The 16,510-nt window shown below is 42.7% G+C and overlaps 1 protein-coding gene across 1 annotated transcript in view; it reads right to left on the reverse strand.

Moving 5' to 3' along the window:
- HOMER2 (homer scaffold protein 2) overlaps positions 1-16,510 on the reverse strand; it is a 59,372-nt gene that overhangs the window by 21,946 nt on the left and 20,916 nt on the right. The window contains exon 2 of the mRNA XM_068410920.1: positions 13,427-13,583. Coding sequence (XP_068267021.1) covers positions 13,427-13,583 — 157 coding nt within the window. The remainder of the gene's footprint in view (positions 1-13,426; positions 13,584-16,510) is intronic.

Genomic DNA, 16,510 nt, shown 5'->3' on the forward strand with positions numbered 1-16,510 from the left:
GTTTCATTAACGTAAGGTGAACGTTCATGCCGGCTGGCCGGAGTGCAGAGGGAGCACGGCTGGGGCAGCACACAGGAGTTTGCTGGCTTAGCTCACAGCGTACGCTCTGCTCACATCAGCCCTGGCTTGCCAGGTTCCCAAGAGGGTAGCGCAGAGACAAGAGCGAGCTCAGCTCCAAGGGGAGGAGAGCAGCGATGGTGGTGGGCGTTCGGCAGAGCCACCGGCACAGCCCGAGGAGGGGCCAATGCGCCAGCAGGAATTAGCCAGGATGCGTCCTCTGATCCCCCATCCCAAAGGGGATGATGAGCCAACGCAGCTGGCCCTGTCAAAGCTTCTCTACCTGGGAAAAGATTGAAATAACAGCTATGAAATAGCTAATTAACTTATCAGCCAATGTATTTTGGAACTGCGTTAAATTAAATCAGAAAAGGGCCCTTTATTCTGGGACAACAGTGTCACATTAGGAATTATTCTGGAATTTTCCTTTAAATTCACATCACCTGTTACTCTGAAGTAACCTCACCTCCAGAAAAGCCCCAAGGCTCGAGGTCATAGGACCCACTCATTAAGAAGTCACTACATTAAAACCTCCCCATTTCATTTTCACACCTCTGAATATGTGCTTTCCAGTTTGCAGCCTTTGTGAAATTTAATTTCCCCAACCCACCAGGCTGCTAATCCTCAGTAAAGATGTATCCCAGTCTAAAAACAGAACTGAGGAAGGAAAGAAGCTGATAATCCTCCGGCCACAGCTATCACAGGCTCAGCAGGTTCTTCCAGCTCATCAAGTCGACGTGCATCAGAGGGCTTCCGACACTGGGTGTGGAGATGAGTAGACAGGGATGGCTTTGCAGAGAAATTCTCCCTCTATCCCAAATGTTCATCAACTCCTTCATGGAATTAGCCCACCTACGTTTCCATGATTTGCACTATCCTTCATGACCTACCATCCTCCCTATCTCTGCTGACAGCTTCTAGGCTTACACGTAATGTCTTTTCACCAATATGTCACTGGTGATAAACTGATAATTTCATTTCTAGTCCTACGAAGCAGCACACACATACATATTTTTAACCAAGACAGGGCTATTAAAGGGAAACAAGAGAATCTCTTGCTGAGACCACCTAAGAGAGTAGAGCAGGAGCAGCACAAAGACATGCTCACAGCAGCGTAAGAACTTGGGGATGAAAAAAAGAACAGCCTTTGGCCAAAACAGTGAACCTGTAATGCAGGGGGATTAATTATGGTTGTTTCACAAATCAGGGCTAGCAGATGTGATCACATCATTCTCCTCACCCCTCCTGCTAAGTCTTTGTAGAAGGTCCTGAAAAAAAAAAAAAGCCTGGGAAAACTGGAAGTAGCAACAGTACTTGTTCTAGCCTTGCTTTATCTGCTGCACATGACATGTACACAGTGCTTTACCTGGGACAGGCTGAGGGTATGGATTAATCAGATTGGAAGCACTGTAAACATATGTTAAGAAGAGCATTGAGTGTCTCCATTTTGCTGCTCCTCCTGCTCCGCTCCATCATTTGTGCATGCCTGGGGGGGCACAGGGTAAGCAACAGTTGGCAGGACATCTCCTACCAGACTCTTGCTCCGGGTACCATCATTTTACCCCTATAGTGCCAGTAAGCCTGGCCAGCCACTGCTTTTCAAGAATTACTGTTCTACACAGTTAACCAGGACAGTAGTTATTTCACCCATCGATGGACTCCAAAAGCTTCCACAACTTCCACATCATGTATTTCTGCAAGAGGCAGGAGAGGAAGGGGAACCACGGCGATTCATCCACACTCTGCAAAGAGGAAGATGCTGGGACGCCTTGCAAGCTGCAGAGGACTTGCTGCAGTGGGAAGTATTTACTTCCCAACCTGAGCTCCCTCTGCAGAGAGGAGAGTCACCTTTTATGGATGAAATATCTCCCACGCTGCTCCTGCCGCTTGCTTTGTGGGGACAAGGGCCATTTCTACAGTTGCACATAGCTTTTTTTTCCTTCTATCACCTTGCATCTCCAGGATAATTCAATGAATGATGTGGTTCATTTTTAACCCCAAAAGCCAACAAATCAAAACCCATACAGCTCTTCTCCTCCTTCATGAAAAGAGATGTAAAAATAGCCCCTCCTCTCTCCAATAAAAAGACTAATAACAGTTTTTCCTCTGGTAACATATTTCTGTTGTAAAGCCCTCACTGAGGAACTGTCTAAATGCAACGAAAGTGGGTTCATGATTATGTGAATTCTATTAACTAAATCTCCTGCTACACCTACTCCATTGCGCTCTTTTTCTTCCCAAGGTAATTAACATCTCTGCCGAGTTGGCTTCCCACCTCCTCCACCCAGTCTAAATCTCTAAAATCTCCTATTTTTGCTTTGACATCTGACTAGAATTTTTTTGCCTTTCAGGCACAGCACACACATCCACCCACCCACACGATTCCAAGCACCAGCAGCTGTTTCATGAAGAAAATCTACAGCAAGGATTTTCAAACCCTCTACGCTGGAACAAATTGTTACCCAGGAATTTCATGCAACATTTTATAAAATATATAAACCAAAATGCTTGTGTGTTATTTTCACATGAGAAATAAGATTTCTAACTTATCAGAGACAGGGAGAAGAACACAGTGGAGACACTTTATTTTTTCCTAGTGACTAAAATGGAGGTGAGGGAGAAGGTTGCATTATCTACAATTAGAAACAATTAAACAAAAAATGCAGAGTTATATCACATTCATACTTTGGAGGATTTAATAAAAGCATATAGTTGTTGTGGAGAGTATAACCACATCCCTATATGAATCATTTAAGCACTGATCATTTTCTGTATCCTTCAAGCTGTATGACAACAGCTTCACTTAAGCCTGAAGGTCCCTTTGCAGAGGTCAGAAATGGCATGGCCACGTGGCAGAGTTAAAGACTCGTCTACTCTTTAACAACCTACACATCCCAGTGATCGGTCAGCAATGGGACAGCTTACCGCTTCCTCTCTAAAATCTGGAAAAACTGTCCCTTGGCACAAGGAATGGCCAAGAAGGGCAGGTACATTAATTTTAGGAGATGACAGGATCTAGTTGGCATCTTCTAAAGCACCCAGAAGTGGTCACTGTTAGATGACAGTCAGGTGCAACCAGGAGCAGACATTAATGTAACTGAAGACACAAGCAGTCTATGAGATAATATAAAATACTGATCCTTCTGCATCCTCAGAAATGCCTCATCCCTTATTTTGCTGTTAGAAAACAAAGCTAGCTGGAGGTTAGCTGGTGCTCATGTGATCATCTCGTTCACTCCTCAGGGAGAATCAGCTTGGGACTTCAGCTAGAATTTAATGGCTGACGGTCATTTATAGTATGCCTCACTTTCCATCTAACAACCACGGTGCATTGGATGTGACTTCACAATCCAGAATCAAGAACGAAGCGATGTTTGGGTTGGTTTTTTTTTTTTTAAACTAGGAAAAAATTGCCTTGAATTATGTTTGCTGCTCAAATTTTAAGAATACACAATGCAGTGTAGGTTATTTATAAACTCCATCTGGCATGACTTGATTAGCATGTCTGATACATTAACTCTCTGAATAGGGATTTCCAAGTATTAGATACCTCTGACACTACAGCAGGGGCAGAGAAGGGAACAAATAATTGACACAGTGGTTTCATTCGGTGAGCAACCCTTAGAATTTCCTGAAGCACATCTTATAGGAATTATTCTTTATTACTTCCAGAAGCTGAACTTAAAAAAAGAGGGAGTAAAAATCCCAGATTAGGAAACCAACAGCTAACCAGTGCTGCATTTATTGCAATTCTTGATGGGAGTCCCCAACACCCTGGGAAGAGTCTGTGGAAAGCTCGAGGGGATGGAGCATGTGCTCAGCTCACCTTTGGGCACAAAGTTCCCCAGCCCCCTTATCATTTCTTTTGGCAGAAAAAGGCAGCACAATGCAAAACCTGCAAGCCACTGTGCTCACTGGAGTCTGGTGAGCAAGTATGGAAGTTTTTACCATCTTTAAATTTGCCTGTTTCAGTCCCATCCCACAGGTTTTGCTTTGAGCAACTGATGAAACCAAAAAGACGAGGGAAAGCATCTGCAAACTCTACCACGTTGTGCCTGTGCTAATGAGGTTGCTAAAAACCTTGAATTTCTCCTCAGTTTTCACCTCGCTATAGCCATGCGTTATTTTTACCAAAAATTTGTTACAGATTCTTCAAAAGCTTTGCTAAGTTCAAGGACCATGACCCGAAGCAGGCATCCTTTGCTTGATTTCAGGTTTCTTTACAATAACATCATACGGTTTAATTAACCCCTCTGGCACGTTCAAACGCCACATTCATACCTGAGTCTGGTGATCAGAAACAACTGTGTGTGAAGCAGTTACGTGTTGAAATACTCTGTTTCACAGAGCTTTTCTGAGAAATTTTATGGAGAGGTTTTAAACAGGGAAAACCTGCCCAGACTAAAGTTTCCCTGCTTGCTGGTGAGCTGCGCAGCAAGAAATCCTCTAGCATGGATTTTTCTCTTTTCCTTTTTTCTTTTCTTTTAAAGAGTAACAAATTGTGTTTCTGAAAAGGTTTCTGCTACATTGATCTCCTGGATTCAGCTGTGTGTGGACTTTCCACCAAGCCAGTGACACACACACGCACTGTACATACAAGCAGAAAAATGAGACAGATAGGATCAAACCATGGCAGATGTGCTTCTGTTCTTCTGGCAAGGATACAGCTGTCACCAGCACTTTGTTATCTTTTCTCCTAAGCTTACTAACTGGCTTCTGAAGGATTTACTTCCAGAAATAATCCAGACAATGAACAGAGGATTTTTCACATTTCAAAGTTAGTAACTTGGAAAGAGATTAATATAGAAACATTTAAGTGATATGAGTTCCACAGCTCCAGACTTTTTTTTTTTTTAAAACCAAAACACATCTACAGCAGATGATCAGGATTTCTGGTTGATGCAGTCTCAAGGGACCCACCAAATTTCCTGGAATTTACTTTGCTCCATTTCTCTGCTTTTTCTTCTCTTTTACTTGCAGCCCTAGGTCTTGTTTGTGCAAACATTTTTAATTTTTCCTTCCATTCCCAGCTCATCTCCACCAGTATTATCAATTCTGAAGTTACCATTGCAGTTAAGCCCTAACAGTATTTTTTTTTTATCCTCTGAACACTCAAGGACCTGTCTACACAAACGCACCCAATGTTACTAGCTCTACCTAGCTAAACCAGTCTTGGCAACTGTTGAAAATTCTCCTGCAGACACAACTCCAGGCAATGTACTATCCTCCCAATTATTAAATCCTGCACCTCCCCTCAGCCTGACTTTCTGAATACTTGATGTCACCTTAAGCAAATAAAGGATGATGCAAGTGGGTAGTCTCACCTTTGGCTGACAGCTCTGCTTCTCCTGCATTTCTTTATCACCAAATTCCAAAGAAAATGTTCTCAAGTTATTTTAATGTCTAGAGAGAAACAAATACTCAAGTAACTTTAGTCAAGCTGAGTACACCACAAACATAGATAACACAAATATTTTAAGGTCCTCGGGGACTCTTATTTTCCTTAATTTCATTCCCTCTTATTTCAAAGATGTCTTTGAGAAGAATGTGAAGCACTGGTCTATGTAGCAGAAGGATCCAGTGCACGCCTCAGCGTGCTCACCTCACATAGAGACTGATCCTTGTTTCATTTCACTTTCTATTTGTCCTGCTTCAAATTCCATTAACCCCAACATTCACATTTCTCTCCGATACTCCACATGCCGAATGGTTTACATCTCCACAGGACCCCTTTGGAGCGTTACACTTTGGGCACACCCCGCACCTTCGAGGTGCCCGACCTGCCACCCCATGCAGACGCCCTCCTGCTGCTACACCCGTGCCCCAGCTGCACGGCTGCTGCTGGTCCAGTCCTTCACTGGAGCAGCAACCTCTGCCTGGACAGCACCAGCATCACCCACCGATGGCAAGTTTTCCTTAAATCAAGAGTCCCGTCTCAGTCATTCAAAGTTACGCTAAAACTCTGGACGTTGCACTCACCACAACTCTAACATCTTTAAATGAAATCAGGGAATAGCTATTAAAACCAGGACAGTAAAAATATTAATTATTTACTGCAAGCTGTTTCACTGTCTGAGAGAGACTGGCTCCAGCGTAGGTTAGACTGGTGCGCTGTGACTCAGGGCAGGACAGACGTTCTCCTGCTCTTCACGTGTTCATCATACGAAATGAAGGAGAACTTCGCTACGAAAGGAGCAGGTGCCTCTGAGAGAGCAGCCCAATCCAGCTTCATTATTTACAGCAACAACAAGCCCAAAAGGGACTGCAAAAAAGCAGCTAGAGGCTCTTCAGGCATTTTTCACAAAGTACTTTGTTTAGCACAATCGGTATTGGAACACGTCTCCAGCAGACGAGCATCGTTCTCCAGCACAGGCTTGGAAATCGGAACCAGGAAAAGTCTACTCTGCAGATGCCTTATGAAGCAAACTCATCTGATGGGAGTGGATTAAATGGCATCAAATTATCTTAAAGGCTCTAATATGGATTCACAGAAGTTTAGTATATAGATATTATTATAGTTGCTCTGTCTCAACAGTAAAGTACTTATCTATTAAATTATGTATAAATAAAGATCATAAAACCACAACAAATGCTTTTACTTAATAGTCATTGCGCTACCATAAAAGCAACGAGATGTTTATTATAACATACATGCAAACCATGCACACTGGAAGACAGTATTATGAATTGAAGTTATATTTTATACTGTGTTTTTGTATTTCAAAATATGTTCTTCCTTTTATGTGGGGGGTTAATTAGTTCCATCTGTTGGAATTACACTTTTATGGCTCCAGTATTATCTCCCGTGCTAATAATCATGTTGAAATTAGTTCCAATAGTTCAGGAAATACTTAACATCCTATGATAAAGAGAAGATGAAGGCCATCAAATATGCTCAAATTTCTGTATTACAGTAATCACCCAGACCAGTACTAGAAATCTTTTCTTATGGCATATGAAGGTTTCTTTTCTGGACAGGTATGACCAAGAATGCAGGAATACTGGATCAGTCAACTCGGACCTCCGGAGGTCACAACCTGGTCACCTTTCCACCAGCTCACCCTAATGTGGTGTCACCCTTAAGCTGGGATATGTCTTTTGGGCTCTTCAAACACTAACACATCACTTGCTGCCTTTCTGATGAAAGGTCCTTTTCATGTTGGTTCTCAGTGTCAAAAGTATAAGTAATATTGAGCTCTTGCTCCCCCCACACCCCTGTTTTATGGTTGGCACTCTCTGGAACAACCAGAAGTGAAGGGATTTCCCACACAGCCTGGAAGAAACGGTGCAAAGGGCAAAAAAGAGCATGGCAGAAAAAGTTTTGAAAAAAAGAAATATCCATCTCAGTTACCCAGCGGTGAAGAAAGCTTTGAGAAGCTGCAATAAAAAACATTTTCTGCTAATTTAATCAGATTTTACCAGCAGGGGCTCTCTGGAAATCGTAGTCCTGCCAATGATGCAGTCAGCAAAATGATTTTCAGGGCGAGGAGTGGGACCTCTCAGCATCTCAGCAGGCACAGGGCAGCCGGCTCAGAGCCCAGCAGCACTGCGCTCCTCCGGCACACACGCAGCACCCAGCACTCCTGACAAGCCATGGCCGTAAATAAAACTAGGGCAGGCAAAGCTGGAAACAAAAGAATCTCTGTCCCTTTGACAAAACACACATATATTCTCACCTACACCTTTCAAAATCATAGCATTTAATTCAGGTTTTCTCTATACACAATAAAAGAAAAGGCAACACATCACTTTGTAAGGTCACTTTTCACGTACTTTTACATCCCTTTACCTTTGGCCACCCAAGGCTGTACAACATCCTCTGATCATTTCACTACAAAATTATTAAACCTGAAAATTTAGATAGTTAAAAAACTTAGGTATTTAAAAAAAATTAGGTATTTAAAAAATATATAAACCACAGTACATCACTCCACCTAATTCACTGAGCACGGGGTCAGGCGAACACCCACTGATACTCTGAATGCCAAGCGGGAAGGCGATGCGATCATTTCTGCTACACTTTATCGCAAATGAGATCCATGAGGTCTTAGAGGCACAGTTAAATGCTGCCACACCAACGCAGGCCCTTGGTGAGGTACGCATTGCCAGAAGCCTTTTTTAATTCAGTGCCAAAAATTTTGTAAAATCTAAATTACTTGGTAGGTTTTTCCTGAGAAAGAGTTGCTATTGGTTTAATGGCTGAATTTACGTCAATGAAAGAAAAAAAAAAAAAGAGCATAAAGAACTAGCCAGATGAAGGAATTTCATCTGTGCTACCATACCCTGCAATTTTTTTCCTGTGAAAGGAAAGCTTCTTAAATCTAAGAGTTCACCTTTTGGCAAAATACTCTAGGATATTTTTAACAACTGTGTCTTAAAATAATTCCATTTCCATGGGCAAAGAAAATGATTTGTTTTCAGTCTCTAAATGCAGCACTGGAAGAACTCTGAATTTCCTCTCTGTGTGCTGAGGATGACAAAAAAAGCGTGGTCATAAAGAAGTGGGCAGCTATCAAATTAGGTAGCAATTAGGACTGGCACAGGAACTGAGAAAGCCAGAAATACATCAGATATTAGCAGATTGACATATCACCCCTTCTTACCTCCCTAAATACCTGCTACCACATGCTGCTGGGGCTCTGTCCCTGCCAGCTTCATCCTGCTCTGGAAATCACACTGTCCGTTCTTGCTGTGACGCTCACGGATAGATCCCAGTGTAAGGGCACATATGCCACTTAAACAGCTTCATCATACTATATAATGTACTGTATTCACGTTGGGCAACATTACGTGAATACTGATTGGCAAAATTTGGCCCATATTCTTATTCTTACTAATTGCAATTTACTTCAGAAATAGACCCACTAATTTTGCTTTCCCAGCACAGCAGTTTTTCTGGTTCTCTCTTCAGTACTTTCACACACTTAAGCCCACCTTAGCTGCTGATCCTCAATATTCAAGGTAATTGTTAGGTAATGAACTCTTCTAAATGATCTAGCAACTGAGAATGAGTGTCAGCCGACAATTTTTTTTCTCTGAAACACAAAGCCTTTGTTTCTGTATCATGTATTTAACAAAATTACTCTTGCAATCTATTAATCTTTTTAACCCTGATTTTAATTTTTTCTAGTTATCTGTTTAAGCACCTCACAGAGACAACTTAGGACTGGCATCTGAGATGACTCTTGCTATGTCACTTTGCTGCTGCCATCTCAGAAGGTCTCGCTATGCACTTTATTGCTGGCTATTAATTTTTAAGATAGCTTTATGTTCCTTATTAACAACTTACTTCTCAGAAGGTAAAATTGATGCTGTTGCAATCACAGGTTCTGTAGAAATATAACACCTGAACACCTGAAAGTGAGGACAGAGGCTTGTTTCTGAGGGATTGTATTTCCTTCTCAAATTCTCTACAGAAACAAGTTTCTCATCCTTTCCTCCTTGTCTATATTGTTTGGATAACACATATTTCCAATTTATAAAAAATAAACAAACCCACCACCAAGGTCACTACCATGCATTATTCCAGAGGATGACGGAGGATACTGGTGTGAGTAATTTTCATGCTTTCAGACTTGCTTTCTCCTCTAAAAGGCAGAATAATGTAGGTCACTTTTAATGAGGAGCCCTGTGTGTGGCTTTCCCCACACACTACACAGCAACCAGGCACTTAGGAGTTCATGTTCTCCCTGCATCATCACCGTATTTTGTCATTTTTCAATAGTGTTGACTTTTGCCCACAATGCTGGGCACTTTCACATGGCAAAGTCTCTTGGCTGCCTCATTAACTCTGAATCGGTGTGTGCCCTTGCGTTTTACTGTATCATTTCCTCCAGCATTCATTATGCTGCAGTTTAAGCAGCCTCTGGCTAGAAACTTCTTAAAACATCATAATGAAATTACTTTCTCGACAACATACAAGTCAATTATAATGTAATTAAAAGATATACTAATCTATTCCATTGTTTGGTGACGGTATCTTGGTTAAGATCATTCAGTGCAAACTTGTATGGTATTTGTGAAATCTTCTGCTATAAATTGTAAGCTACTGTCCACAGCACCTGTTTTTCTGTGAAAGACACAGGAATTATAATACCTGTTCTCTTCTAGCTTTGCAAAAACGAGGAATTAAAGTGATACAAGCTGTTTTGAACCTAGGGTCTCCACTTTTCAGTGCTTGACTCCCCAGGCATTTCAATGGGGTTTTTTGTCATTGGGCTGGGAGGATTTGGAAGAAACCTGGCACCTGGAAGGCGTACGTTCTCACCTGGCTGCCCTCCATCATATCGGACTCCTGGTTTTCAGCACAAGCCTCTTGCATATCCTTCTGCAAGGGAAGAGTTAAGCTGCCTCGACTTCACTCTGCTCCCTACCTTCACCCTACTCCTGTTCTGTCCCATTTTCCTCTTTGCTGCAATGTCCATCTTCACCACCTCCGCACGTACCAGCCAGGCCCTTCTGTCCTTCCCCACCACTTGGCACATGGGTAAGGACCCAAAGGCAGCATCCTACTGTGCCAGGCAGCAGAGCCAAGCAACTTCCCTGTCCTTCTGCCAGCCATGCTCACAACACCAGTTCCCAATATTTATGCCTTTAAACACATGGGCTCAGCGGTTCCCTTAATCCCCCTGCTTCAGCCCACTCCTAAATCCTCCTGCTCCCCTCTGTCACCCCTCCTCACCCTCCTGACCCCCGGGGGTTTGGAGACGAGGGACAGGACCTGCCAGGAAGGAGAAGGGGACAGGCTACACCTGCTGGGAAAAGAGAGGATGGGGCTGAAGGACAGGGGACTGCGAAGGGTCTGGACCTTCGGGGACAGCAGCAGCAGCCTGAGGAAGCCACTCCTGCAAGAATCACAGCCCATCAGGTTGGTGGTGCATCAGGAGGAAACGAAATACCCATCAGGTTGACATTACACAGCCTGCCCCATGTTCTGCACGACAGCAGCACTAAAGGGGTTCAGCAGCCCTATGCTACCCTGCAGACTTGCAATTCAACACACTGCCCAGAGCGACAGGTTGAATGCTAAAAGTAAAATAAAGCTTATGCAACCAGGTAACGAACAATGTTTAAGTGAAGTGCCCTGCATTCTTGATCACTTTAAAATATTTTTATTGTTACTATGTAATACCAACATGAGGTAAAAAAAAAACAAAACCAAAAACAAATTAATCCAATAGCTGCATACAAGTTGGATTTAAGTGAGATTTCTCTGCAAGCCAATGTGCACCATATGTTTGTCTAAAATAAACTGTTAGAACAGCCCCTTTGCAGTTCAGACAAGGATGGAGAGTTGTAAGAGATACATGTCCTTCATCACCACTTCCCTTCTAGAGCCAAGTCCCCTAATTTACTTGAGCTTCAGCTTTTCTGTCTTTAAAACAGAGATAACTTCTGCCCACAGTGATGCCGTGACGCTAATCCATCTGGCATTTGCCAACACACAGAAGACTTTATTCTAATAAGCGAGATGTACAGAAAGCAGGACAACACCAACCAATGCTGTCTATATTCTTCCTCACAGTCCTACCCAGTTTCATTTTTGGCTAGAAAAGTAGGTCAAAACACTGAAAAATATTTGTTTGAGGGAGAAAAGCAACTTTTAACTTATTTGGGTATGAACACCCTTCTTTTTCCAAACCAGCACTCTTAAAACGGACAGGCAGGGTAACTGGGGACTCTCCAGAGGCAAGCATGAAGACAGCATCTCTTCTCGACCTGTTCCTTAATCACCAAAGGTTCAATACAAGAGGAATAATTCATGGAGCCAGCAATTGATTCCTGCTCAGGAAGCCCTGGGGGAGAATTTTAATCATGGAAAGCTCACCTTCTTCTGGGACATGCTAAAATGGGAGGTGGGGTGGTTCCTTCTGAATGTCTTTTGGGCAGATTACAAAGCAAAGCTCGGATGCCCACCTTGTTCTCAGCACATGCTTTGCAGTTCTGGGCAGGACCTCTGGTTGGGGGCACACGCTGCCCCTGCAGCTTCCCCCTGCCACACACAGTAATTACTTTCTTTTCATTAATTGGTCTTAATGCATGCCTGCACATCCACAAATCAAGCGACCCACTGCTGCAAGTACAGCAGTTTTGGCTTGGAAGTCACGCTCGCCTGGGTTTGTAAAGCCGACAGTGCACTACCACCAGCACCAGCTTCACCCAAGCAGGAGTATCCATGGGGTGTAAGCAAATTTTGGAGGGCTCAGCTTTCCCCAGCAAGTTGCATGGGTTGTGTGCGCCGACTGCAAACAGGGGCAGCCGGGGCGGCTAGCTGGGCTTTCTGGAAATGAGCACACCGGCACAAGGAGCGTAACAATGGTGATATATTAATACTGCACTGATGTCAATGAAACATTACCATCAATTTAAGCAGGCAGTATGGCTGATTTATAAGCAAATATATAACCAAATATAGCACAGGAGATGTTTGGAAAAACAAGTATGTGAAAAAGGCATGACAAATAGAAAAGCTTTATTAAGGGATGATTTCTGCAATCTCTCTCTCCCAGGACAGTGATATTTTAACATCCTCATCCAAACAGGAACATAGATAAACGGGCTGTAAACTTGTCTTGTTACCCTGTGGTTTGTGCTTTGGCAGAAATGACCGATGGTTTTTGTACACGAGTGAAATGTTTTAACTTATACCTCTGACGGGGGTCTGCTAGGGGAAAGCGGTCACCTTACAAGTTACTTTGGAGGGACTGATCAGAAGGATAAATCTAGTATGTAATAAAAACAGCTGTCTGAGCAACCCATTCAAATCTGACTGATGGGGATTCTTACAGGAAACACATCAGCACACTATCTGGTAATGCAAAACAAAGTAAGAAAAAAAGAGTGAGGAGGGGAAAGTCTTCATGCCTCATTTGTCACCTAAGGCTGATGAACTTCAGTGTGAAAGCTGAAGAAAAATAAGTGCTAATCTGTAAACAGTTCAACCAGGCAAAAGTGAATACGCAGTTGGCATTTACATTAAAAGCTCTAGTCTGCACATATCTGTCTCCTCATTCCCTTTAAAAAGAACATTTTTTCACCAAAAAGGCCTCAGCCTTATCTACCTAGTACAGGTGGTGGTTTTAGATACCGTGCTACAGACTCAATTTGGACACTTAAAGCTCTTGGCTCATTAAGATTGTGAAATCAAACTAGTCAGAGATAAAATCAATTAAGTTTGGCAAAATCACTTTTAAGGTGACTTGTGTTTTTCCAATTACCACTACAAGTGTAGTATGCTTTTTACATAAAAAAGTGAGTATTTATGAACTTAAGCACTCAATGTAGCCCATCTATGTCTATCTTCAGCTGGGGCTGACAGTCACTATCCTCTCCGCACAGTAAACACGCCAGGGTACCATCAGCCTCCTACCTTGGCTCCATCCACACTGATAATCCGATAGCTGTTTCTCGTGCTGTCATAGAAGTAGGAAACAGTTACAGCCTGCTTGCTTGCGGGAACCCAGTTCTTCTTCGTGCTGGGGTCAATTTGGAAGACATGGGCTCTGGTGGTGAAGATGGGCTGTTCTCTGGAATAGGGAGGGACAGGAGAAATGGATGCATGAGTCTGCGGAAGATGAAATGTCCCAGAAGCCCAGCCTTGACCAGGCATGTTGAAAGCACAAGACAGAGAGCACCTGGCAATCCCCCACGTGAAAAGGCAGAGCAGTGATGCTGCTCAGCCACGATCCAGCCTTGGTCACCTCTCCTTGGCATTGCTAAGTGACACTCAGCGCCCTAAAGTTACTGCCGTAGCCCAGGAAGCAATCAGCTTTTTTTGTCCCCGTGTTACACTAACTCGGTACCCACCTTTTCCTCAAAATATTTATTTCCAGGAAAGGACACTCACATGCATTGTTTCTTTCCTCACCCACATATTTTGCCAAAAGCAACAAGCCCCCCATGGCTAGATGTCCTCCTGCCACGCATTCCTGTGAACCGCTCCTCACAGCCAGGGTTCCTCTGTGGATGCACTGAGGACTGCAGTGACCTACAGCCATGGTATAATTACTGAAATATTAATCACTATCCTTAGAATCCCACTGTTCTGTGGATGCACATGAAAATTTAATCAGATGCAAAACCAGTCAATCATCCTGGGGAGCGAGGGGTAAAAGAAACACAACCAAAACCCTGTGTCGATATACATCGCCTTTCAGTTTAGCTCTCGGTGGATGACGTGCTGCCCCTGACACCCCGTTCCTAAACACCAGCCCTCCTCGCATACTTTTTCTCACCAAGAACACTGTGCACACAGTGGAGGGGTTTCGTTTTACCTTCCACATGTGACAATGCAAATCACACGTAAAAGCAGAGAAGATGCAGAATCAAAAGAACAAAACGTGATACACACGAAGTCATCGAGGTTGAAGATCAGAATTAAGACTTACTTAAAGGCCATAAAACTAAATTCACTTCCAACTATTTCTGTAATTCGAGTTTAGAAGCAGAAGTGAACTGCAAATGAAGCTCTACTGTGCTTTTATATATATTTTTATGCTTTTAGTTCTTAAAAGCTACAGTATACAACAGTCTATATTAAGTGTACCACTTAATATATTCTTATCATGTACAAAATATTATATCATGAATAGTTACACTTGACAGAATTATGACAGGATTCAAAAACAATTGTACTACAATAGAGTTACTGCCCAAAAATGTTTACCTCATGGAAACTGAAAAGGCTGCCAGGCTGAATTTTTCACAAAGCAAATGAAAAGAGGTAGGTAAAGGGCCAGAGAGATCTCTCGCTCTCATATGCTATTCTTTCCTATTCATATAAATAATTCTCTTCTATTATTCTCAGTCCCATAGTTTTAGAACTATGTTTTTATTAAGATTTCTATAATCTTCATCTCCTTGTATATCCACCTGTGCATTTTTAGAACAGAACAACTTCAGGTACTGTATGTAGGAACTGTATCAAACATCACATATTATCTTGATCATTGCAGTTAAATTAAAGTCAAGGGGAGTAAATTTATGAATATCAAACAGATGAAGTGATTTAAGTGTAGAATTAGCTCAGGAAAAATGGAGTGAGCTTGCAAGGCCTCAGGAGGGAGAAAATGAAACAACGGTTTTCTCCTTGCAAGACATATGCAAAGTTTTACATTTTTCCAGGGGCTGCCATGCAGGCTTCTGGATGGACAGCTGTGCTGAACCCTGTAAAATACTTATACAAAATACATCAAAATTACAATGGGACTGTCATGTTACATCTGTGAAAGAGCAGCATTTGCTTCAGCTCTTCCTTATCAGTAACTCACTGAACCTGACTCTCATTTCACATGCTAAAATGGATGCTGTCCTCAGCTGGGAGGAAAGAAGGGGCAGGTCTCCGTAACATTTTTTAAATATTTCCATCATCCATAGCACAGGATTAGCAGCGTAACACCCATGAAGGCTGTGGAGTTTGTTTGTAATTAGGAATGCAGGGAAGGGAAGTTTCCCCCCAAGATTTTACTCTAAAAAATACCGACTTTCCCTGAGTGAAGAATGATTTTGAATTTATTTCGCCTTTTACTTAGCTCTATGTTTTAGTGGGTTCTACTAATAATTGTTTTTGCTAATGGTAACAGAACCTATATATTGCAGTCTAAACTTTCAGAAGTTTCCTCCATGAAAACGTATTCTGCAAACAACTTGTAACTCTGTTAACTCATCTGAGCAATACCAGAAAACACTGTTAAAAAGAAAAGAAAAACACTGCCTGGCCTCTCTGCATCAGGAGCAGTAAAGCATATAAAGTAAATCTGGAGATAATAAAAGTAGAATGAAGGGAAAAACTGTCTATCTCCATTTTTTCAGGAGTCTTGTACTGTTGTCAACAGGAGCTGTATACATGCATCCAAGTGGATAAATTAATGGATAATGAAGCTCAGGGCTTGAGATAGCCATCTATCCATTCATGTGGGGCTTTTATTAAAAGGTAAAGGCAAAACCTGACTATGTTTCCAATCTTTACCGTTATTAAACAAACAAAAAAAAACAGTGCATTTTGTCTTCCTGGGTGCAAACAGCAGCCCTACCCCTCACAGTGATAGTATGCTAGTTGATAAATTATTAAAAAAAAAGTAAATACAGTGTGTAAACTTAAGCATTTTAACTCGTTCAAGATAAGTGAGCTGCTGACCTTCCGTTGAGTCTCAGATTTGGAAGGGCCAGCTGGTTGGTCTCCTTTGACCTTTCTGCCGTACGTGGCTCTACAAGGCAGCAAAGGCCCAGGACCAATTTCTGACCCCCAGGACACAACCTCCTGGAAGGATTTCCCAGCATTGGCTCGTAATAATTAAGAAAAGAAGACACACGTCTGCAGCCACGCCTGCCCCGCCACACTCTCCACTGCCGAGTCCACCTGCAGGTCCACACTCAGCTGTTACCCCAAGGACCCCAAACCCACCAGCAGGGCCCACGAGCCAACTCCACCGGCGCTGGGAGCCGGTGCCACCGC

Source organism: Nyctibius grandis, chromosome 11, assembly GCF_013368605.1.
Source record: "Nyctibius grandis isolate bNycGra1 chromosome 11, bNycGra1.pri, whole genome shotgun sequence".
Lineage (NCBI taxonomy): Eukaryota > Metazoa > Chordata > Aves > Nyctibiiformes > Nyctibiidae > Nyctibius > Nyctibius grandis.